Raw genomic sequence first — 23,973 nt, 5'->3', positions numbered from 1 at the left:
GCCCTGGAAAGCCTCAAAACCCAAGTGAATGAATCGGCGTGGATTATAGTCGTTAGAGTCTAAGGAAACAACAAAGGAGCGGCGTGACCGGCTCCGCCGTCCTGAGTCAGGGCGCCCGCAGTGCCCTGGTGGCTCCTGCTCCTCCCCTCCCGGCGGCCCCTGCCCTCCTGCCCGCTCTGTGCACCACCTCGTGCCCGGTGCCCTCTGCCAGGTGTGCTGGGGTGGCATGGGCCCTGCACACCCCGACACTGACAGATACCAGTCGGTCTCCGTGGCCCTGCTGACGGGGAGCGGGGCTTCTTCCTCGTGGCCTCATGCTTTGCTGCTTGTTCTAGAAAGCGCACACACACACACACACTTTCCGGTTCCAGGATGTTCCTTGGATGTCAGGACTGACAGCGTCTCCCTCACTCTGGAGCCACGTCCTTCCCCCTCCCATCAGGCCGGGCCGGTGTGGCCCACACACACGATCTGCCCTTGCTCCGGGCTCTCTGCCTCGCCATGTCCTCCACTCCTGAGCACTGGACGCACACGCCCCGCCTCGCCAGGGCTCATCTGCCGGGTACGCATAGGCTCAGCCCCACCTGGAGATGCCTGACGTCACACACAGGCCCGTGGGTCGCACAGGCTCAGCCACCTTCCTGCAGACAGCTCCGCCTCTCAGAGGGGAGGGGCCAGCTCCAATCCCCCAAACCTCCTGGTCCCTGACACACTCCCGCTCACAGCTTCCATGTTCTTTGAAAAATTAGAGGGGGCAGGCGCTGTGGCAAGCGGGTGAAGCCACCACCCACAGTGCCGGCCTCCCATAGGGGCGCCAGTTCAAATCCTGGCTGCTCCACTTCCCACCCAGCTCTCTGCTATGGCCTGGGAAAGCAGTAGAAGATGGCCCAAGTGCTTGGGCCCCTGCACCCATGTGGGAGACCCAGAAGAAGCTCCTGGCTCCTGGCTTCAGATCGGCGCAGCTCTGGCTGTTGCGGCCAGTTGGGGAGTGAACCGGTGGGTGGAAGACCTCTCTCTCTGCCTCTCCTTTCTCAGTGTAACTCTGCCTTTCAAATAAATTAATAAATATTTAATAAAAAGAAAACCATGGGGGTATCCATTGGGCAGAACACTGTAAGATGTGACCTGGGACACCCACATCCCACATGCGAGGGCCTGGTCTGAGTCCCAGCTACTCTGCTTCCAATCTGCCTTCTCACTAACGGGCACCCGAGGGAGGCAGAGGACGGGCCAACACTTGAGTCCCTGCTGCCCACACGGGAGACCCAGGTGGTGCTCCAGGTGGTGCTCCTGGCTCCAGCCCGGCCCTGGCCTGGCCCAGGCCTTCCCGTTAAGGGCATCTGGGAGTGAATCAGTGGAGGGAAGACGTCTGTCCATCTGTTTCCTGCCCCCACCAAACTTTTTTTTATTTTTCAAATAAAGGGAAAAGTAAGTAAATTTAAAACAAAATTAAATAAAATTAAATTAAAAAGCCTGCCTACACCAAGCGCCGGTGAGGACGGTGAGGACGTGGAGCGGCAGGAACCTCGGCTCCACAGGGGAGAGTAACCAGCGCAGCGGGCACGCGAGCGGCCGGGTTCTCCGCACGAGGCTCAGCGACCCGCCCCACCCCTGTACACACACACACACACAGAGCCACACTGCCACACACACACACACAGCCACACGCACACACACACACAGCCACACATACACACACACACAGCCATACGCACACAGCCACACACACACAGCCACACTGCCACACACACACACACAGCCACACACACACACAGCCACACGCACACACACACACAGCCACACGCACACACAGCCACATGCACAGCCACACACACACACAGCCACACACACAGCCACGCGTGCACACAGCCACACTGCCACACACACACTGCCACACACACAGCGCCACACTGCCACATACACACACACTGCCACACACACACACAGCCACACACACAGCCACATGCACACACAGCCACACACACACACAGCCACACTGCCACATACACACACACTGCCACACACACACACAGCCACACACACAGCCACATGCACACACAGCCACACACACACACACACAGCCACACTGCCACATATACACACACACACAGCCACACAGCCGGTTACGCCAACAACCACGAGCCAGGAGAAGCCCGCGTGGCCGCCTGACAGCGGAGCAGGTAAACAGAAGCGACTCAGTGCGACGCTCACACTGCTGTGTGCACACCAGCACAGGCGACCCTCGCAACCCGAGTGAGGGTGCCACACAGCCCCACGGCACAAGGCGTGCAGCACGGCCCCCACCCACACCACGGAAGGCACGGGCGTCGGCCTGGGCCTGGCGGAACAGCCCCATCGCATGGCCTGTGTCTTGATCAGCATGGGGGTCACACGGGCGTGTGCGTTTCTCAGAACTCAGCCGTGCACATGGAGTACGTTTTGTTGAATGCAAAGTATGCTCCCCCAAAATACCCGCGCAAAGACAAACAGCGCAAACCCTCGGCTACCACCACTCCACTGACACAGCCGCGGGAAATCCACAGGTGGACTGGCCAGCCCCCGCCGGCCCGCCCCGGGAGACGGGCCCGCCCACCAGCGTCCGCCCACCAGGCCCGAGCAGAGCGGAGCTTCGTGCTCACAGGGTAAGCGCTCTCCGCCCCGGCCGAGGGAAGCGGAACGCATCTCAGACTACTTCTCTCCAAAACCATGCGTGCAGTGTCAGGGCTTGAACCAAGGCCGCTTCCTGAGTGTCCGACACACGCACAGGACAGCTTCCCAGTTACAGCAGCGCTGGACGACGGCCCCCAGGTCCTGCTAAGCAGCCGGTGCAGCAGGTCAAGCCTCCGCCCGCGAGGCCAGGAGCCCGTGTGTTCACGTCCTGGCCGCTCCCTGCTGAGGCCTGGGGAAAGCAGCGCAGACGGCCTGAGTGTCTGGAGCCTGCGTCCCTGTGGGAGACAGACCCAGATGGGGCCTGCTCCTGGCTTCAGCCTGGCCCAGCCCTGGACGCTGTGGCCTTCTGGGCGGACCCAGCAGACAGGAGATCTCTGGTCTCTCCCTCCCTGTTAATTCTCACTCTCAGAAATAAGTAAGTCAGTCAGTCCTCAGAACAGTCATGAAGGACGGAAGTGCACGGCAGCTCCGCACTGCGATGCTGCATTGCTGTGACCCTGCATCTCCAGGTTAAGTAGGGCAGGATAAGCCAAGCAGGTGAATCTAAGTTTACGCTAACGAGAGCCAAGACACTCTGTGCAAGGAAAGAGAAGCGGGTACAACCCGAGAATGAGCAGGCAGGGCGGAGTCCGGACCCAAGCTCCCGTGACCGCCCACAGCGCCACACGTGCCGACATCTCACAGGGACACGAGGCTTCTTGGGGAGAGGACAGGCCTGGGGCACAGGAAACCTGGGAGGACGCAGGGACCTCTCGCGCCAGGACAAACGGCACGAGTACACAGCCATCCCTGGGCCAACACAGAAGACCGGTCACTTCCAGGGACACACACCAACTCGCCCCAGGTGGTTCGAAGCCTCCAAGGAGGAAAACTCAGCACACACAGAGCGTATGTAATCTCAGGTGGCGATGGAGCCCAACCACGCAGGCTCGAAGCCACACTGCGACAACCACTCGCGGTCTCAGCAACTGCCCCCGTACACACGCCTCGCACGCTCCCCCCAGCCAGGCTGGGGAGTCTGTCCCCCCGCCCACCCCAGGGCCCCACCCAGACCAGATGACGCCCGTTTCCGTCACGGACGTGGGCCTGGCACGCCGTGAGAACTGCAACAGGCTCAGGGAGCACGCGGCCCTCAAGTCCCGTGAACCAGAACGAGGCGTGGGACGGTCGGGCGACAGCCCAGGTCAGCCGTGCCTACTCCACGGGCTTCTGCCTTTATGAACTCCTCTGCAAACGGGTATCAGACACACTAAAAGAAAATAGGAGCTTTGAAGTATTTATTTTTTTATTTATTTAGGAGGCAGAGTTACGGAGAGGCAGAGAGAGAGAGGTCTTCCCTCTGCGGGCTCACTCCCCAAACGGCCACAACAGCTGGAGCTGGGCCAATCCAAAGTCCGGAGCCTGGAGCTTCTTCCGGGTCCCCCACACCGGGGCAGGGACCCAGCACTTGGGCATCTTCTCCTGCTTGCCCAGGCCACAGCAGAGAGCTGCATTGCAAGTGGAGCAGCTGGGTCTCAACCAGCGTCGATATGGGATGCCGACACTGCCGCTCCGCCACAGTGCTGGCCTCCAAAAATAAATATTCTTAAGCTATTTGTAAGTACAGGGCTGCGCAGGCTGTACTGCTAGGTGGGGAGTTCAGGAGGTCGATCCAGAGCACCCCAAGTGCAGTGGACGAGCCCTGCTGTGAGTTCTTCCCTCAGACACCTGGTCTACCGCAGACCCTAGTCCGGACCAGGCAGAGCAGACTCCCAGGGCACCCACAGGTCCCCAGCAAGGAGCCGCACATTCGTGTCCTGAACACCAGCAGCAGCGACTTCCTCTCACCTAAACGCATCCTCACTTCTCGCCAGGACTGCCCAGTGCGCTGGGCGGAAGCAGCATTTAGCCCGGGGGTTAGGCACCCACGTCCACGGCTGACCCCAGCTTCCTGCCCCTACAGGCCTCGGGAGGCAGTGAGTGGTCAGTGTGTGGGGTCCCAAGCCACAGCCCAGACATGCGGTCCTTCCAGAAGTCCTTGTCTCCACCAGAGGACGGGGCAGCCAGGGCATCCGCGGCAGGGGTCAGAGACCACCTGGGACACCCACGTCCCACGCTGCAACGCCTGGGTCTGGCTCCCGGCCCCACTTCCCATTTCAGCTTCCTGCTACTGCACACCTGGGAGGCAGCAGCGACGGCTCAGTGGGAGACATGGATGAGTTCTTGGCCCCCGGCTTCAGCGTGGTCCAGGACCAGCTGACGCAGGAATCTGGGGAATGAAGCAGTGGGTGGAGGATCTGTGTGTGTGTGTGTGTGTCTGCCTTTCAAATAAAACATAAAATAATTAAAACAAATGACAGAGAAAATTACTTTAAATAACGATGCATCAGCCCCTTTTCTAGGTGGGAGGCAAGGTCACTCTCATGAGAGGCCGTGCGTGTGTGAGGTCACGCATGTGCTGGTCACATGGGACGCTCTTCCCTCCAGAGCAGAGCCCTGCACAGAAGGGACACCGTCACGTGCGCTCACAGGCCAGCAGAACCAAGACCTCGGCACACACGGAGCAGGAAGGACTCCCGGCCCGAAGTCTCGGCTGGGCAGCGGCAGGGCCCCACCTGCTCTGAAGGCACCTGGGGTGACGGCGGTGGGAGTGAGGGGGAGGGGCCCCTGCCCGGACGCTGCCACTGCGCAAACACAGGGCCCCTCCGACGGCGAGGGGCTCGGTCCCTGGGGAACACGCCCAGCGTGGCCCCAGGAGGGCCCTCTGGTTCCCACGAAAGCAACGTTTCGACCACGCCACCAAGGACAGCACCGCAGCAGCCAGAGGGCCATCTCCAGAAACCCAGCACCCGCCACTCCCAGCCGCGGTGCTCAGGGCGCCCCACACCTGCTCTTCCTCCTGCACCTGCCCTCACCCCAGCACCCGAAGCGCCCGCCCAGACCGGAGCCGCAGCAGGCATCAGTCATCAGAAAACCCCCGGGAGTGCCGGGCCCGGCACTGCGCCGGCTCCCCCCGTAGGACATGCCCAGCACGTGCCCGGCGCTGCTCACCAAGCCCAGACAAGGACAGCGTCATCCCTGGGGACTCCACGTGCCACACGTCTCATACCTGACACACGGCATGGGGGGACAACAGCCCCAGACACCCTGGGAGGGCACTAGGCCCCCTCAGATGGCCAGCACAGCCAACCTGGAATCCCTGAGACTGGCCAGCCATGAGTGTCCCTGCCATGGCCACTCCAGAGCCCAACTCGGTCAAAATAACGGGCAGCAGGGTCACCTGCAGTTCTAGAGCCAGACTGTGCCTCACTGCACCTGGCTCTTCCCCCAGGCCACAGCAGGCCACGTCCACTCTCCCACAACACGTGCATCCACCTCCCCCGCGTCCTACCGGCCGCTCTCCGTTACCAGGGCGCCATGCTGGCCCGACCCCCCCACGCCTGTGCCGCCCAGTAGCTGCTTCCTCAGACCAGCCCTGCCGTCACGCGCGGGGCCATGCACCACGGGTACCTGCACCAGTCTCCACGCCCTGCCTGACGAGGGGGTTCTCAGACACAGCCCTGCAGGCCAGTGCTGACCATGGGTGGCACGGGGCCTCTAACCCCGGGACCACACCCTGCCCCCCCCAGCAAGCCAGCATATCCTCCTGCCCCCCACCACCACTGAGGGAAAGACCAAAGGCTGCAGCTCCCAGGTCTGCAGCCGGCACCTACCTCTCTCACACACACACACACACACACACACACACAGGGAGCTCACCCACCTCTCACACACACACACACACACACACACACAGGGAGCTCACCCACCTCTCACACACACACACACACACAGGGAGCTCACCCACCTCTCTCTCTCACACACACACACACACAGGGAGCTCACCTACCTCTCACACACACACACACACACACACAGGGAGCTCACCCACCTCTCTCTCACACACACACACACACACACACAGGGAGCTCACCCACCTCTCTCTCACACACACACACACACACACACAGGGAGCTCACCCACCTCTCTCTCTCTCTCTCTCTCTCACACACACACACACACACACACACAGGGCGCTCACTGCTCCCTGGACACTGTAACAGGGTCCTCCGCGGTTCACCTCCATGCCCGTTCCATTGTCATCCGCAGAACACGCCAGGGCGCCCGTGACGGACAGCCCGGGATGTCCACCAAGGGTCACCCTGGAGCAAGGCCTGAAGGCCTCCTGCCCCACCAGACTGCAAGTCCACCTCCCGGCCAGCACCCACCAGACACCACTTCCTGCCATCTCTGCTGGAGACTGGACCGCTGCCCCAGGACAGGCAACACAGAGCAGCCTCCACAGGCAGCCCTCTTCCTGCAAGTCCACCCCAGCTACGACAGGCAGCCCCTGCACGGCTCCCTCCTACCTGGGAACAGTTCTCAGAGGACTCTACCCGAAATACCACAACACCTCTTAGTGCCAGGAATCGGGGGCGCAAGAGCTGCGTTCCTCATCCCCCCAGGAACAGTCTCCTGGTGAGCTGGCCAACTGGCAGACCCACTTGCTGGGCCCCTAGTCCCCTCCCCACACCCTAACGCAAGAGTAAAGAAATGTAAGGGCCGGCACTGTGGCACAGCAGGTTAACGCCCTGGCCTGAAGCGCCAGCATCCCAAATGGACGCCGGTTCAAGAACCGGCTGCTCCACCTCCCATCCAGCTCTCTGCTGTGGCCTGGGAAAGCAGTGGAGGACGGCCCAAGTCCTGGGCCCCTGCACCCACGTGGGAGACCCAGAAGAAGCTCCTGGTTCCTGCCTTCAGACTGGTGCAGCTCCGGCCGCTGCAGCCAATTGGGAAGTGAACCATTGGATGGAAGACTCTCTCTCTCTCTCTCTCTCTCTCTCTCTCTCTCTCAAATAAATAAATAAATAAATCTTTAAAAAAAAAAAAAAAAGAGTAAAGGACTGTAAATATGTGAATCACCCAAGCCCCAACAGAGACCAGAGAAAGCAGGCCCCGGCAGGTGCATCAGGGGTTATCATGCTACAGATGCAGGCTGGGAAGGAGCGTGTGACACAAAAGCCACCATGTGTGTCAGGTGTCCATCATGTGTCACAACCATCGTGTGCCACGTAGTCACATGTGACACACATACGTGCAGGCTACCCATCACATGCGACACAGCCATCATGCATGTTACGCAGTAGTCACATGTGTTACAGCCACACGTGTCAGGTGCCTGTGTGTCGTGCAACAGCCACACGTGCCACGACCGTGTGTCGGGTCCCCGTCACGTGTGCCAGGTGACCAGCGCGTGTCACGGGACAGCTGCATGTGTCACACAACAGCTTATGTGGAGCTCCAAGAGGAAGCAGCAGCGATAGCTGAAGAGGCTTTCCCGGGAAAGAAAGAAAGAAAAGACAGACAGACAGACCACTCCTGGCCCCAGAAGATCCAGCCCCAAGCAAGAGGAGAAGCTGGAGGCCGCCCCCGCCCTCCGGGGACCGTGCGGCACAGGCAGGGTCCAGCCGACACCGCCTGGGCACTGGGGCTGTGGCACGGCACCGCCTCCAGGACAGAGCGCCAGCTCCCGGACGTGATGCACACAGACGCCAAAGGGCAGGCAGCGCCCGACAGGACACGGCACCCAAGTAATGTCGGAAACGGGCGCAACTGGGCGACCGGCACAGGCGCCCCACCCACGAGCACCTACGAACTGGAAGGCCACAGGACGTGGCGACCGCTCCCTGCACACAGCCCAAAGTCACCAACCTCCCTGGGTCAGTCCCTAGTAGCCACAAGCCTCCAGAACAGCAGACCCTTCCCCAGGGTTTCCCAGCCCCTCCCTGGGCTGCACACGTCCCCACAACTCCCTTCCTGCCCCTCCTGGGGCCCCACCCTCACGCACCCTGGACCCAGCCGCTGGCCGGACGCGCTCGGCAGTGCCCCTGTGGCCACGAGAGGAGGCCGCCCACGCTGTGGCTCCACCGGGGGAGTAGGGGTCCCACACTGAAATCACTGCACACAGTGCTTCTTCCCAGACACACAAGTGCCTCCAGGAAAAGGAGCCCTGCGCAGCTACGTCCCATCTCGGAGAGCAGCCTGAAAGCTCTGCCTGAAGACAAAGTAAACGACGAAAGCCACCCCGGCACGCTCGGTGCCCCGGCCCTGCCCCCCAGCTCGGCCTCGGCTCTGGAAGCTGCCACAGCCTCAGCCACACGGCGAGGCCAGGCCTGCTGGGGAAGACGCCCGTCTCCTCAACACGGCCAGCCCCCGGCACTCCACCGTGCGCACCCTCCTCTGCTCCACCTCGGGGTTCACAACGTCCCACAGCAGGGCCCACACACGCACAGCAAGAGGTCACCAGGCGACAGGGTGATCAGCCAATAACCCAAAAGCCCCCCACGGGAGAGAGTGTCCACCCCAGCAAACACCACACGGCCACGTGGAGAAGCCTGGGCCACACCACACACGGCGCCCAGGCTACAACACAACAAAGGGTTAGGAGCAAGAGCAGGCAGAGGTCGGGGCTGTGACAGGGCCGCCCGGGACGCTGGCCAGGTCCTCATCTCCCATGGGTGGTGCCTGGCAGGTGCTTGTTAAGTGGCTGTGACAGCCACACAGTAAAGCAGCCCACGCAGGGACCACGCGCTGTGACAGGCTCGGGCCTCCGAGTCCAAGACCCAGAGGTGCACAACCTGCTCTCTTCCACCGCTTCCCAGTCCAAGTAATGCCAACCGGATCCCCGTCCAGCCAGGCACACCGCTTCCAGGAGACTCCTGACTCATGCCCCCCAGCATCTGGGCCGCACCAGTCCCGCATCTGACACTGAGCACATGCAGGGAACAGGAACTCAGCTGGCAAGACCACTCAGACCCAGCGAGGGCCGGCAGAGCGGGCTGCCCCAGCTATGGACACACAGATCCCAAGCGAGCCGAGCAGGGAGCACGGAGCCCTGCGAAGGCCAAGTCAGACCCAGGAACAGGGCAGCCAGAGCCGGAGCGAGGCGCGGGCAGCAGGCAGAGCCAGAATGCCACCCTCGAGCAGGCAGCAAGGGCCCTGCCCATGTCCCCGGTGGAGCAGCCCAGGGGGAAACCCAGCGCGGGGCACCAGGAGGCAGAGAAGCCACTGATGGCCGGCAGACTGCGGGGTCAGAACCGGGCGGTCCCCACGCCGGCAGCAGCACCTGCCATCAACCACACCGGTGTCATCAGGAAGGCTGAGGGGCACAGGACCCGAGAGCCATGCTCCAGCGCCTGTCTCTCCACTACCACGAGGGGCTTGAATGAAAGGACAAAGTGACCGCCCCAGCCCAACCAGGCTCCTCAGAAACAGCCACTCCGGCCACGTGCACGCCCTGCCTCCCACGGCCGCCCCCACTGCAGCCCACAGGACACAGAGACCAGCCCAGCACGGAGGCAGGCGCTCACCCGGGGCTTTGCGTGTGCCTCGCCAGCACTGCGCTCTGTCATCCAAGAACAGAGTTCACGAATTCCCACAGCCTAGGTCCACACACAGGGACCCTGGTGCACACACAAGGCCCCAGGTCCACACGCATGGCCCCACGTCCACACGCAGGGCCCCAGGTCCACACGCAGGGCCCTGCGTCCACACGCAGGGCCCCACGTCCACACACAGGGCCCCACGTCCACACGCAGGGCCCCAGGTCCACACGCAGGGCCCCAGGTCCACACGCAGGGCCCCACGTCCACACGCAGGGCCCCACGTCCACACGCATGGCCCCAGGTCCACACAGGGCCCCACGTCCACACACAGGGCCCCAGGTCCACACACAAGGCCCCAGGTCCACACGCATGGCCCCACGTCCACACGCATGGCCCCAGGTCCACACGCAGGGCCCCATGTCCACACGCAGGGCCCCAGGTGCACACGCAGGGCCCCAGGTCCACACACAGGGCCCCAGGTCCACACACAGGGCCCCACGTCCACACACAGGGCCCCACGTCCACACACACGGCCCCACGTCCACACACACGGCCCCACGTCCACACACACGGCCCCACGTTCACACACAGGGCCCCAGGTGCACACACAGGGACCCACATCCACACACAGGGCCCCAGGTGCACACACAGGGCCCCACGTCCACACACAGGGCCCCAGGCCCACACACAGGGCCCCAGGTCCACACACATGGCCCCAGGTCCACACACAAGGCCCCACGTCCACACACATGGCCCCAGGTGCACACACATGGCCCCAGGTGCACACACAGGGCCCCACGTGCACACACAGGGCCCCACGTGCACACACAGGGCCCCAGGTGCACACACATGGCCCCAGGTCCACACACAGGGCCCCAGGTCCACACACATGGCCCCAGGTCCACACGCAGGGCCCCAGGTCCACATACAGGGCCCCAGGTGCACACACATGGCCCCACGTCCACACACAGGGCCCCACGTCCACACACAGGGCCCCAGGTGCACACACAGGGCCCCAGGTGCACACACATGGCCCCAGGTCCACACACAGTGCCCCAGGTCCACACACAGGGCCCCAGGTCCACACACAGGGCCCCAGGTCCACACACATGGCCCCAGGTCCACACGCAGGGCCCCACGTCCACACGCAGGGCCCCAGGTGCACACGCAGGGCCCCAGGTCCACACACAGGGCCCCACGTCCACACGCAGGGCCCCACGTCCACACTCAGGGCCCCAGATCCACACACAGGGCCCCACGTCCACACGCAGGGCCCCACGTCCACACACAAGGCCCCACACCACACACAGGGCCCCACGTCCACACACAGGACCCCATGCCCACACGCAGGGCCTCATGTCCACACCCAGGACCCCAAGACCACACGCAGGGCCCCACGTCCACAAGCACGGCACCAAGTCCACACGCAGGGCCCCAGGTCCACACACACGGCCCCATGTCCACACGCACGGCCCCACGTGCACTCGCAGGGCCCCAGGTGCACTCGCAGGGCCCCAGGTGCACACGCACGGCCCAGTCCACACACAAAGTCGCTGCCCTGAGCTCCCCACCTGCGGTCGTGCCCTGATGTCTCTGTCCCAACCCGGCCTGCCAGGCACACAAACAGCGCCCTGGATGCCCTGGGCCTGAGGCGGGTGGCACCTGAGCCCGGCCTCAGCGCTGCCAGAGGGAAGGGGCAGCCCCTCCTTTCCAGCACCCAGGTCTCAGGGGCCACTGCCCAGGGCGTCCAAGAGCTGCCTGTCACACGACCGGGAACAAGGGGAAGCAGAGGTCGGCCGGCAGGGCCCGCGTCACCAGGGCCCCGGGGCCACGTGCGAGGTCAGAGCCGCACCTGGAACCGCGCTTTGTGGGGAGCTCCCCCGCCCCTCCAGCCACGGCACCTCCTCGCCGCGTCGCGTCACGTCACGTCACTCAGGGCATCTCAAGCAGACAAGGAGCCAAGTCCCATCAACAGCCTCCACCCAGTCCCCGGAGCAGCAGGGAAACTGGAGCGACCCCCACCGAGCACCAGGGCGCCCGCTCGGGGAGCGACACGGGGAGAGCAGGATTCCACGTCGCAAGCCCACCGCAGTCCTCACGCGGCTCCATGCAGCCCGCTCTGGCCCCCGGCCAAGCCCCGCACACAACCAGCCCGTAGCTGCCACCCAGCCTGTGCCTGCTGACCGACCGACTGGCCAACCGGTTCACCAGACACTCCCCAGGCCTGCTGGCTGTGAGCAGCGTGCTGCCACCCATCGAACCCCACCCCCAGGCCCAAGTGCAAGCAGCCAACCAAGTCCTCTCGGCAGAACCCAGAAGAAAGTGACGGGCATCACTGGGGCAGGCCCCGCGCCCAGGGGGCGTCTCCCAGCTTGGGGGCAGGCCCCGCACCCAGGGAGTGTCTCCCAGCCCAAGGGACGTCTCCCAGCCCAGGGGGCGTCTCCCAGCTCAGGGGGTGTCTCCCAGCTCAGGGGGCATCTCCCAGCTCAGGGGGCATCTCCCAACTCAGGGGACGTCTCCCAGCTCTGGGGGCATCTCCCAGCTTGGGGGCAGGCCCCGCGCCCAGGGGGCGTCTCCCAGCTCTGGGGGCAGGCCCCGCACCCAGGGGACGTCTCCCAGCTCAGGGGGCGTCTCCCAGCTCAGGGAACATCTCCCAGCTCAGGGGGCAGGCCCGGCGCCCAGGGGGCGTCTCCCAGCTTGGGGGCAGGCCCCGCGCCCAGGGGACGTCTCCCAGCTCTGGGGCTGCCAGCTGTACAGCAACAGGCCTCAGCCAGATGACACGGCCCCTTGGGACGGCAGAAACTCAAGCCTAGGGGACCTCACACTACAGGCTGGCAGGACCCACCAGACACACACCTGCCGATCTAAGCACAGCCAACCACCCCTGGGCCAGTCAGCCCTCGCGCGCACACCTGGGCCACATCAGACACCTCTTTGCGCCAGGCATCTGAAGCACGTGTCTGCTCCAAACCCAACCACGCCCACTCACAAGTGCAGGTCCGACCACGGGACAACGAGACACACAGGCGGGGGCGGCAGATGCCCGGAAGCTCCATTCGCCTCTGCCAGCCTTGGGACCCTCGTGGAGGGAGACCCGACTCCCACTCATCCACACGTGGCGGGAGGCCCGCCTCCCACTCATCCACACGTGGCGGGGAGGCTAGGACGCACACCCAACAGCAAACTGCCAAGATCAGCAACTAGCGCGCCTAGAAGGGGAGGTCCCCCCAAGGTCCCGTAAACACAGACAAAGAAGCCAGCACCCATCCCAGGAGCTATGCAGGCAACAGCGGCGCTCCCTCAGGTGCCCCTTCCTGCTGACCCCCGCCCACCCCCATGGGCCAGCCACTCGCACCTTCTCTCCTGGACTTCAGGGCAGGCCCCTGGCTCCCTGGCCACTCCTCCCGTGCCCCCTGTGCTGCGGGGCCAGCCGGGGAACTGCCTCTCCCCACCTGCCACTGCACACACCGCCCAAGGCCACCACCCTCAAATCCTGACCTCTGCTCACGGCTCCCAAGTGCCCAGCACTCCCTCACACCCCCCGCCCAGGGCCAGGACCTGTGCAGGTGCCCAGCGCAGCCTCACCCTGCGACCCCACAACAGGTGCAGCACAAGAGCGGGGGCTGCCGGCCTCAGGACCCCTGGAGTGCCGTGAGGCAAACAGGCCACAGCTGTGCACCGTGCCTGACCCAGGTCCAAGCTCACGGAGCCAGAGACACAACTCAAACCCGAACACAACTTTCTCAGAAGGCTATCCATCTCTACCAAGAGGGCGTATTGTCACGGTAACTCTAAAAAAGCAAGCTGGCCCAGCCGCTGAAGTCCATTTGCATCACAACCTTTAAAGGCTCAACCCTGACCAGGCTGCGTAGAGGGACGCCCACCCAGGCTGGGCCACTTACGCAGACTGCGGACGACTGCGGAGCAGAGCACGGGGACCAGGCTGAGGCACGGCGCCTTCCTCACGGCCAGGTCCCACCGTGACGGCCGGCAAGGCAGGCTGTGAGGGCCCCAGCTACTCCCTCGCTGCTGCAACGCTTCCCCGACTTCCCGGGACCAATGTCAACTAACTAGTCAGAGGACAGGCTGGGGAAGAAGTCACTGTCAAGTGACTAATAGTTTTACAAGTTAGAGTGCCACGAAGATGCAGCCCAGGGAGCTTTCTTCTCTCTCTTAGTCACCGTCCTACCGCCCGAGACGGGTACCCGCAGCGTCTCACACGCGCAGCCGACGGCAGGCAGCTTGGCTCCCTCCGGGCCGCCCCGTGCAGACCACAGGAAAACCAGGCTGGCGACCCGTGTCTGGGAGACCAGTGAGACAAAACCTCCCCCAGAAACCTCCTCATTGCCACACTTCAGCAGTTACAGAGTAAGGAGGCTGTCTCGGGCCCATTCTGCGGCACAGCGGGTAAAGTCATCACCTGCAGTGCCGGCATCCCGTTAGTGTACCGGTTCGAGTCCCGGCTGCTCCACTTCCCGTCCAGCTCTCTGCTATGGCCTGGAAAGCAGTGGAAGATGCCCAAGTCCTGAACCCACGGGGGAGACCCAGAGGAACCGCCTGGCTTTGGATCAACCCAGTTCCGGCCGCTGCAGCCATTTGGGGAGGGAACCAGCAGATGGAGACCTCTCTCTCCCCCTCTCCTCTCTCTGCCCCTCCGTAACTCTGCCCTTCAAATAAACAAGTCTTTAAAAAAATAAATAAACAAAAAGTTGTCTCTCTTCCCCCTTCACTCACCCATAAACACGCCACGGAAGGGCAGGCACTCCACCCACCCCTCACACGTCCACTCCCAGAGTGTCCTCGGCAAAGCCCCCAGCCACAGAGCCCCTGTCCCATGGATCTACCGGCTCCTAGGCACACTGCTGTCCACTCGTACCACGGACCCCCTTCCAGAGCACGGACGCGTCTTTCCACAGAGCCCTGGGCCAAGTCCTGCTGCCGAGCGGTGGGTGCGGTGCTGACCTGGATTCCCCGACCTCCAGGGTCAGAACAGTGCCAGCAGCCTCGCTGGGTCCCCCGCTGCCCACGCAGCACACTCCCGCCCTGGGCCCACCCCTCAGGTGTGGGGGTAGCAGCAAGCACGGACCCTCCCTTCACTGTAGCATCCTACAGGAGACAGGAGGCCCAGAACTCACACCTCAGGAAAACCAAAATCAGCCAGCCCCGCAGTGCAGCGCTGCAGCGCACCCTGGTCCTGGGGCCACTCCCGTCTCACGTGCCACCCAGGAGGGCTCCCACCCCCACCCCCACCTACAGTGCACCCTGGTCCTGGGGTCACTCCTGTCCACTGGTCCTGGGGCCACTCCCGTCTCACGTGCCACCCAGGAGGGCTCCCACCCCCACCCCCACCCCCACCGCACCCTGGTCCTGGGGTCACTGCTGTCCGCTGGTCCTGGGGCCACTCCTGGTCCTGGGGCCACTCCTGTCCGCTGGTCCTGGGGTCACTCCCGTCTCACATGCCACCCAGGAGGGCTCCCACCCCCACCCCCACCTACAGTGCACCCTGGTCCTGGGGTCACTCCCGTCTCACATGCCACCCAGGAGGGCTCCCACCCCCACCCCCACCTACAGTGCACCCTGGTCCTGGGGTCACTCCCGTCTCACATGCCACCCAGGAGGGCTCCCACCCCCACCCCCACCTACAGTGCACCCTGGTCCTGGGGTCACTCCCGTCTCACATGCCACCCAGGAGGGCTCCCACCCCCCACCCCCACCCCCACCCACAGCAGCAATGGCAGCGGCACTTCCTGTGACATGCACACACAGCAGCAGGGACCAGATGGGACAGTGGCTATCTGGGGTCAGAGAAGCCAGAGGCCAGCCAGTTCAGACACACGCGGGGTCAGGGGAGACACAGGGGCCAAGGGAGACACAGGGGTCAGGGCTGACATACAGACAGGGGTGAGGGCTGACACACAGGGGCCAAGGGAGACACAGTGGTAAGGGGACACACAGGGGTCGGAGACACACACAGAGGTGAGGGTGACACACACAGGGGTGAGGATGACACACAGGAGTCAGGGGACACAAAGGGGTGAGGGTAACACGCACGGGTCGGGGACACACAGGGGTCAGGGGACACACAGGGGTGAGGCTGACACACACAGGGGTGAGGGTAACACGCACGGGTCGGGGACACACAGGGGTCAGGGGACACACAGGGGTGAGGCTGACACACACAGGGTGAGGCTGACACACACAGGGGTCAGTGGGGACACGCAGGGGTGAGGCTGACACACACAGGGGTCAGTGGGGACACACAGGGGTGAGGCTGACACACACAGGGGTCAGTGGGGACACACAGGGTGAGGCTGACACACACAGGGGTCAGTGGGGACACGCAGGGGTGAGGCTGACACACACAGGGGTCAGTGGGGACACGCAGGGGTGAGGCTGACACACACAGGGGTCAGTGGGGACACGCAGGAGTGAGGCTGACACACACAGGGGTCAGTGGGGACACACAGGGTGAGGCTGACACACACAGGGGTCAGTGGGGACACGCAGGGGTGAGGCTGACACACACAGGGGTCAGTGGGGACACACAGGGTGAGGCTGACACACACAGGGGTCAGTGGGGACACGCAGGGGTGAGGCTGACACACACAGGGGTCAGTGGGGACACACAGGGGTGAGGCTGACACACACAGGGGTCAGTGGGGACACACAGGGTGAGGCTGACACACACAGGGGTCAGTGGGGACACACGGGGTCGGGGACACACACAGGGGTCAGTGGGGACACACGGGGTCGGGGACACACAGGGGTGAGGCTGACACCTCAGGGGAGTCGAGCAAAGGTATCGGGGTCTACACATTCCAAAGTGGGGGGGTCGAGGCCTAACTGTGCACAATTTTTGTCTTTTTGTTTTTAAAAGTCTTAGCATCTTAATGCAAAAACTCAGAGGTATGAAAAAAACACACAAAACTTCTGGTGTGAAGCGTCCGAGGCCGTGCAACCCCAGCCCGACAGCCCGTGATCGACTTCACCGAGCACTGAACAGGGAGCAAGTTCCAGAAGCGGCCGTCTGCCTCTGCAGCCGACACTGCCCGCCTCACGGCCACCTCGGGCTGCCGGCGGTCGCCAGGGCACCCCACAAAGGTCCCAAAGCCGCAAGCGCCTGCCCTGGGTTTCCTCAGCTTCAGTGTTCTGTCACCAAAGGCCTGGCTGTGACGGATCCACGAGGGAGAACTGAGCAGGAGCTGCTGCCCGCTTATGAACACGAAGACACGAAGACACGAGGCACCCAAATCTCGGGCAAGTGCCCCACAACCCGTTCAGGTATCTGCTGCAATATTTTTAAAAGGGCTGGCGTTGTGCCGCAGCAGGTAAAGCCGCTGCCTGCAGTGCCGGCCTCCCATATGGGCACTGGTTCAAATCCCGGCTGCTCCACCTCCGATCCAGCTCTCTGGCCTGGGACAGCAGTAGAAGATGGCCCAGGTCCTTGGGCCCCTGCACCCACATGGGAGACCCGGAAGAAGCTCCTGGCTCCTGGCTTCGGATTGGCTCAGCTCTGGCCGTTGCAGCCGCTTGCGGAGTGAACCAGCGGATGGAAGACTCCCCACTCCCGCACCTCTCCTCTCTCTGTATAAGTCTGACTTTCAAATAAATAAATACATCTTTAAAAATTATATAAAGAAAACAGTTGGGGCCGGCACTGTGGGCGTGGTGGGTAGGGCCACCACCTGCAGTGCCGGCACCCACGTGGGCAGCAGTGCAAGTCCCAGCTACTCCACTCCCAATCCAGCTACTCCACTCCCGATCCAGCTGCTCCACTCCCAATCCAGCTCCCGGCTGACGCACCTGGAAGACAGCAGAGGCCCTGCGCCCACCAGGGAGATGCAGAGAAGCTCCTGGTTCCTGGCTTTTGTCTGGCCCTGCCCGGCCGTTGTGGCCATTTGGTGAGCCAGCAGACAGAAGACAGAAGACAGCTCGCTCTCGCTCTCTCTCTCTCTCTGCCGCTCTCTTTCTAACTGTGCCTTTCAGATAATTATTAAAAAAATAAGTTGTTAATATATTTTGATCAACTCATAAACAACAAGCTATTTACAAAATGCATCTTCAAATGTGCCGCTTCAGGGGCGACACACACACTTCTCCTGGGAGTGGCTCTGGAAGCTACCAGACCCGGCAGCACCGCCTGCCCTCAGAGCTGTGTCCAGCGCCGGGCCTGCAGGGAGCCGAGGCTGCCCTGGGCCACCCTGCCTGTTCAAGGCCAACTGCCCGGCGCACGGCCCCGTGTCCAGGGACTCCGCACTCAGCGACTCTGGAAGGGCCACCTTCCCTCAGGCTCACCAGACGCCACCTGGCCAAGGGGCCTCCTCCCAGGGCCTCACCAACACGGCTCGGCTGGGACTTCAGAAGTCGTCTTCCCACACTCCAACACCGCCGCAGGGTGCCGCGACCCCGAGCCCGGCTGCCTGCACACAGCAGACGCCTGCGCATCTATCCAAACCCCAGCGACCAAGAAGGCCTGCACGCATCCCAGAGACCCCAGCGAGCGCCAGGACCGCAGGCCGGGCAGGCGGGGCCCAGGAGGGGACAGAGGGGCCCAGGGCTGCCCCCAAGGCTGCCCCCAGGGCTCCAGTTATCCTTTGTTCTCTGCAGATGTCGCTGCCACCTGAGGACACCGAGAGGAAAATCAAGCAGGCGTTCGGCCGAAGGCAGGCTCCGGCCCCAGCCCAGGCCACGCAGGCAGCCGCAGCCCAGCGGCGACCCCAGCGCGGACTCGGCCACCACCGCACACCCTTCCTGCCGAGAACTCGCTCTGGGGATGCTCCCATCCGACTAAAGCTGTCCGCGGAAGATCCTGTCCCTGCCAAAGCAACGTGGCAACGTGCGTGTGCACCAAGTGGCGACACGGGCCCCGTGCGTGAGGCATCAGTGCCACCTGACAGCCGGGACCCCCGGCTCTTCCCCGACGCAGCCAGGGAAATGGGGGCACAAGCACCGAGCAGACACAGTGCACAAGCAACAACCCAGACCTCGAACCACGACGACCCTCGTGCCAAGAGCACCTGCCGCCAGAGCTGCCACCGCGTCCCAGGCCTGTGCTCTGTGCCGACCAGCCTGGGACCAACCCACAGCACGGCCGGCTTTCCCGTCCTACCAACAAGCAACACCCTCACCAGAGCTGAGAACCCTGTCAGCCTCGGCGGCACCGCGGAAAACAAGCCCCCGACGCCCACCTCTGGGTCCATGAGGAACCTACACCGGCCCGAGCTGTGAGCTACAGGGTCAGCCAGGACACAGGACATCGCCGAGACCCACCGTGCGGCCCAAGGACGACCTTTAGCGCATCAGCCTAGGACCATCGAGGCCGTGGCAGCTGTGTGCCGCCCCCTGCCTGCTTCATCGCGACGTCCCCTGGATGTCACTTCTGCCTGAACCACTTCGAGGTCACGCACTGGCTCTCTGCAGGGCACTCCAGACAACTGCGATGGCGCCAATGATCCCTCCAACACCTTGTTAGGGTTCCGCGTTACTCCCACGTGGGTAAAATTTAGGCTCCAGCCCCTTCAAAACAGCAAACTACAACAGCACAAAGGCCACCCTGACAACAACCAACCCGAATCCAACAAACGGCTCTCAGGAGCTCCTGGAGGGCGGCCGGGCGAGGCTCTGTCCCGCCCCGGCCCATCCAGGACCCCCACAAAGGGAAGGCCCCACGGGGAGAGCCCTCCCACTCTGTCACTGCCTCCAGCCCGCCTGAGCTGTGCCAGGAACCAGCCATAACCCCTGCTGGTAGCCCAGCAGGAGTTATGTCTCCAAGTTATTCCCATTTCCATTATGAGAGAGTTCCACGGAGAAAAAAACAAGAATTTCCTATTTTCTGATCAACGACAGGGTGTGGAGAGAGTATCGATAACCCTTCTCTTTGATTTATAAAGTCAAATCGTGCTGTCTCGGCGCCAAGCCATCAGCAGTTGTTGGGTTCCTCACCTGCAGACCGGCCCAGGGGCCCCGAGGGGGGCGTCACTCCCTCTTCCTGAAGAGCTGCGGACCCCAGAGAGCACGCGCTCGCTCCTGGGACACTGGCAAACACCCACCCCCGGGTGCAGGGGCCTCCTGGCTGGCAAACACCCATCCCCAGGTGCAGCGGCCTCCTGGCCAGACCCAGCCGGCCAACACTGACCTCCCAGAGCAGCACGAGGCAGACAGGGTCTCAGCACACTTTAGGACCGGGACGGCTGGGGCCGACGCTGTGGCTTAGCCTGCAGTGCCGGTGTCCCACGCGGGCGCCGGTTGGAGGCCCAGCTGCTCCACTTCCGATCTGGCTCTCTGCTGTGGCCTGGGAGGGCAGTGCAGGACGGCCCAAGTCCTTGGGCCCCTGCACCCGCATGGGAGACCCAGAGGAGGCTCCTGGCTTTGGATCGGCACAGCTCCGGCATTGCAGCCAATTAGGGAGTGACCCAGTGATGGAGGACCTCTCTCTCTCTGCCTCTCCTCTGCATAACTCTTTCAAATAAATAAATAAATCTTAAAATAATAAAAAAAAAAAAGACAGGGATGGGGGCCGGCGCTGTGGCAAAGGCAATAAAGCCGCCGCCTGCAGTGCTGGCATCCTATATGGGCGCCGGTTCAAGTCCCGGCTGCTCCACTTCCAATCCCGCTCTCTGCTGTGGCCTGGGAAGGCAGCGGAAATGCCTAAGTGCTTGGACCCCTGCAACCACGCGGGAGACCCAGAAGCAGCTCCTGGCTCCCAATCAGCGCAGCTCCAGCCGGTGTGGACATTTAGGGAGTGAACCCGCGGATGGAAGACCTCTCTCTCTGCCTCTGCCTCTCAAATAAGTCAATCTTTAAACAGAAAGGGGGCATGGGGCGGATGGCAGAGGCCCCCAGCCCCCAGGAGGCCCAGGGCAGAGCGCCAGCAGCTCATCCAGGTACAGCCACAGGACAGCGGGGCCGCCTCGCCACAGGGAGGCACCTGCTGCCACGCAGGATCCCAGAGAGGGTGCGGAGACGGAGCTGTCACTTCATAAGCAGACCAGCCCACCAGCCTCCTGGGAAAACTCTACTCAAAATCTGCCGCACTTCCTACCGAAAAGTCAACCACACACCTACCGCGCCAAACAGCCTTCGGCCAACACCCTAGGACCACGCCGCCTGCCCAGCTGGGGTGAGGGGCGCCTGGCCCCTCCTAGGTCACCCAGAAGCACTCCTGCCTAGGAAAACCACCTCCTGCGACGCGTGGCCAGGGGCCCGGCACCTCCCGGACTCTCCCAAAGTGACCACCGGCCCTTTCCGGAAAGCAGGAAGATAGAAGGGCCAGCGCTTCGCTCCTGCCACCGCAGCGGCTACGGCTGCCCGGCGAGCGTCCTCACTCCACCAGGGGAGGAGCGCTCACAGGCGCGGGGCGGCTCTGGGGCAGCCGCACCCCTGCTGGCGATGGCCAAGCTGCGGGACCTCAGGACCCCGGGGAGGACGGCCCCGGCGAGGCTGTGAGCGGGCCGAGGCCGGAACCCCACCCCGGGAGCCCCTGCTCCACGCGGAGCCGCAACACGGCGAGCGCTCAGCCCACTCCCGGCACAGCGCTCGGGCTCCGGGCCCCTGCCTTCCTGGGGCCGGCGGTAGAGCAGCCTACGGGGCGCACGCCACCGGATCACCCTGCCTTGACCTCACTGGAGCGCGCGCGTGTGCGTGTGCGCGCGCGCGTGTGCGTGGGAGGGGGGCTCCGCCAAGCTGCCTCCTCAGCCCAGAGACGGGCAGCAGGAGAGCCGGTGGGCCGGCGGGCCCCCCCAGCACGGCCCCGAGGGCCAGTCCCCGCGAGAGTCACACTGCGGGTCGCCCGACGCACAGGGGCACCCAAGGACGCCTGCCCGGGCCGGCAACTCTGAAACGCAGACCAACCCCGGGCCGGAGCCAGCGGCAGCCGGGCCAGGCCACCGCACCCGGGCAGGGGCGCCCGCGCCCCGCGGGACAGCCGCCCTCAGCGCGTCGCCGGCGAGAACTTCCCGGAAGCCGCGGCCGCCCGCCCCTCCCGCCGCGCGTCCACTCACCTGGGGGCAGCTGGAAGTTCTGGATGTTGGTCGGGTTCTGAGGCGGCTGCGGCAGGCGTGGGGCCAGCACGGTGGGCGTCAGGGTGGCCCGGATGCCGCCACTGGCGGCCGTGGGCGTGCGGGGCAGGCTCTGGGTCACGGCGCCGGCCGCGCCTTTGGGCAGCCCCGTGGGGGTCCCGGGGGCGGGCGGCGGGACGCCGGCCGGGCTGGGCAGCGCCCCTTGCATAGTTGGCCCCAGGATCATGCCGGGCGTCGAGCTGGCCGCGCCGCCGGCCGCCAGGGTCTGCGGGGGCGGGGGCGCCGCCGCCGCCGCCACCACCGTCTTGGGCGACTCGGCCTTGACCCCCTGCACGGGCGCCGCGGCGGGCACGCCTGGCCCGGGCTGGCCGCTGCCCCCCGCGGGGCCCCCGGCGGCCGGAGCGGGGGCGGGGGCGGGGGCGGCCCCAGCGCTGCCCCCGTTCTGCGCGGCGGCGGCGGCGGGGGGCGGCGCGGCGGGCGCGGGTCCAGCCGGGTGGCCGGGCGGCCGGGCCAGGGTGGCCGGCGCGGGCGGCGGCGGGGGCGGGGCGGCGGCGGGCGCGGGGGCGGCGGGGGGCGAGGGGGCGGCGGCGGCGGGCGCGGGGGGCGCGGCGGCGCCCAGGAAAGGGGGCGTCTGGATGACAGTGCCGGGCGCGGGCTTGGGCGGCGGCGGCGGCGGCGCGGGCCCGTTGTTGACCAGGCTGACAGCAGGTGCGGCGTGGTGCGAGTTCAGCAGCGCGGCGCCCCCATTCAAAGTTTGCGCGGCGGGGCCGGCGGGCTTGGCGGGGCCGGGCCCGGGGCCGGGCCCCGCGCGGGCGGCCGGCGCGGCGGGGCCGGCGGGCTTGGCGGGGCCGGCGGCGGCGGGCTCCGGCCCCGCGCTGGCGGCGGCGGCGGCGGCGGCGGCGGCGGGGACCGGGGCGCAGGGCCCCGCGCTGCCCTCGGGCGGCGGCCTCAGCTTCGCGGCCGGCGGCGCCGCGGGCCCTGCGGGGACAAGCGGGCGGAGCGGTGAGCCGGGGCCCCCGCGCCGCGGCCCCCCGCCCCCCGGCCGCGCTCTACCTGCGGGGGGCGGCTCCGGCGCCGCTCCGGGCGCGCCCTCGGCGGGGGCGGCCGCGCCGGCGCCCGCGGCTCCGGCCGGGCTGCCGCTCACAACATGGTTCCCGAGCGCGCCGGCGGCCGCGGCCCGCACCTCGGGCGTGCGCGGCGCGAGGTGGTGGTGGTGGGCCGCGCTGGCCGCCAGCTGCGACTCGAGCGAGCCCACCAGGTCGCTCACCACTTTCTCGTCCACCTCGCTGTTGAAGAAGACCTCGTCCAGCAGATCCGAGCCCGCCGCCATCTTCCCTCCTCGGCCGCCGCCGCCGCCGCCGCTCGGCCGAGCGCGCCTGGGCGGGGAGGAGGTTCCGAGTGGGGCGGCGCGGGGCGGGCGGGGGGCGGCGCGCGGCCGGCGGGGGGCGGGGGCGCGCGGCCGGCGCGGCCGGCGCTCTGCGCAGGCGCGGCGGCGCGCCCCGCCCCCGCCCGGGCTGCCGGCGGGCTCCGATTGGCCGCGGCGCGCGCTTAAAAGGCGCGGCCAATGGCTGCGAGCGCTAGAGGCCGGGACGCGCGCGGGCGGCCGGGCGGCCGGGCGCGGCGGCGGGCGGGCGGCCGGCGGCGGCGGCCTGCGGGGGACGACGGCCCGGGCTGCTGGGGCGGCGGGCGGCCGAGGGGCCGCGCGGGGCGGCGGGGGGCCGCGGCGGCGGGGGCCGCCGGCCGACCTCGCTCTTTGTCTCCGCTCCTCCAAAATGGCTGCGGCCGGGGCTGACAGGAGCGGGGCTGCGGCGGGAGGGACGCGGGCGCTGACAGGCGCGGCGCGGGGAGCCGGGCGCCCGGGGGCGGGGGCGGCTCTGGCCCCT

The 23,973-nt window shown here is 65.3% G+C and overlaps 1 protein-coding gene across 4 annotated transcripts in view; it reads right to left on the bottom strand.

The window, feature by feature from the left end:
- TAF4 (TATA-box binding protein associated factor 4) overlaps positions 1-23,485 on the bottom strand; it is a 70,341-nt gene extending 46,856 nt beyond the window's left edge. The window contains exons 1-2 of one of the 4 annotated variants that reach the window (XM_089306943.1): positions 23,144-23,485; positions 22,073-23,068 (exon numbers count right to left, since the gene is read on the bottom strand). In XM_089306943.1, the coding sequence (XP_089163069.1) occupies positions 22,073-23,068; positions 23,144-23,420 (1,273 nt within the window). In that variant the 5' untranslated portion in view covers positions 23,421-23,485. Of the gene's footprint in view, positions 1-22,072 lie in introns of all 4 variants that reach the window. The other 3 variants (XM_070051647.2, XM_070051646.2, XM_070051644.2) reach the window with 3 other exon arrangements.
- Positions 23,486-23,973: the final 488 nt, after the last annotated feature.

Source organism: Oryctolagus cuniculus, chromosome 11 (genome assembly GCF_051225735.1).
Source record: "Oryctolagus cuniculus isolate XC-2025 breed Fujian yellow rabbit chromosome 11, ASM5122573v1, whole genome shotgun sequence".
Lineage (NCBI taxonomy): Eukaryota > Metazoa > Chordata > Mammalia > Lagomorpha > Leporidae > Oryctolagus > Oryctolagus cuniculus.
Note: the sequence above shows the minus strand (reverse complement) of the source record. Positions and strands in the feature narration are given on the sequence as shown.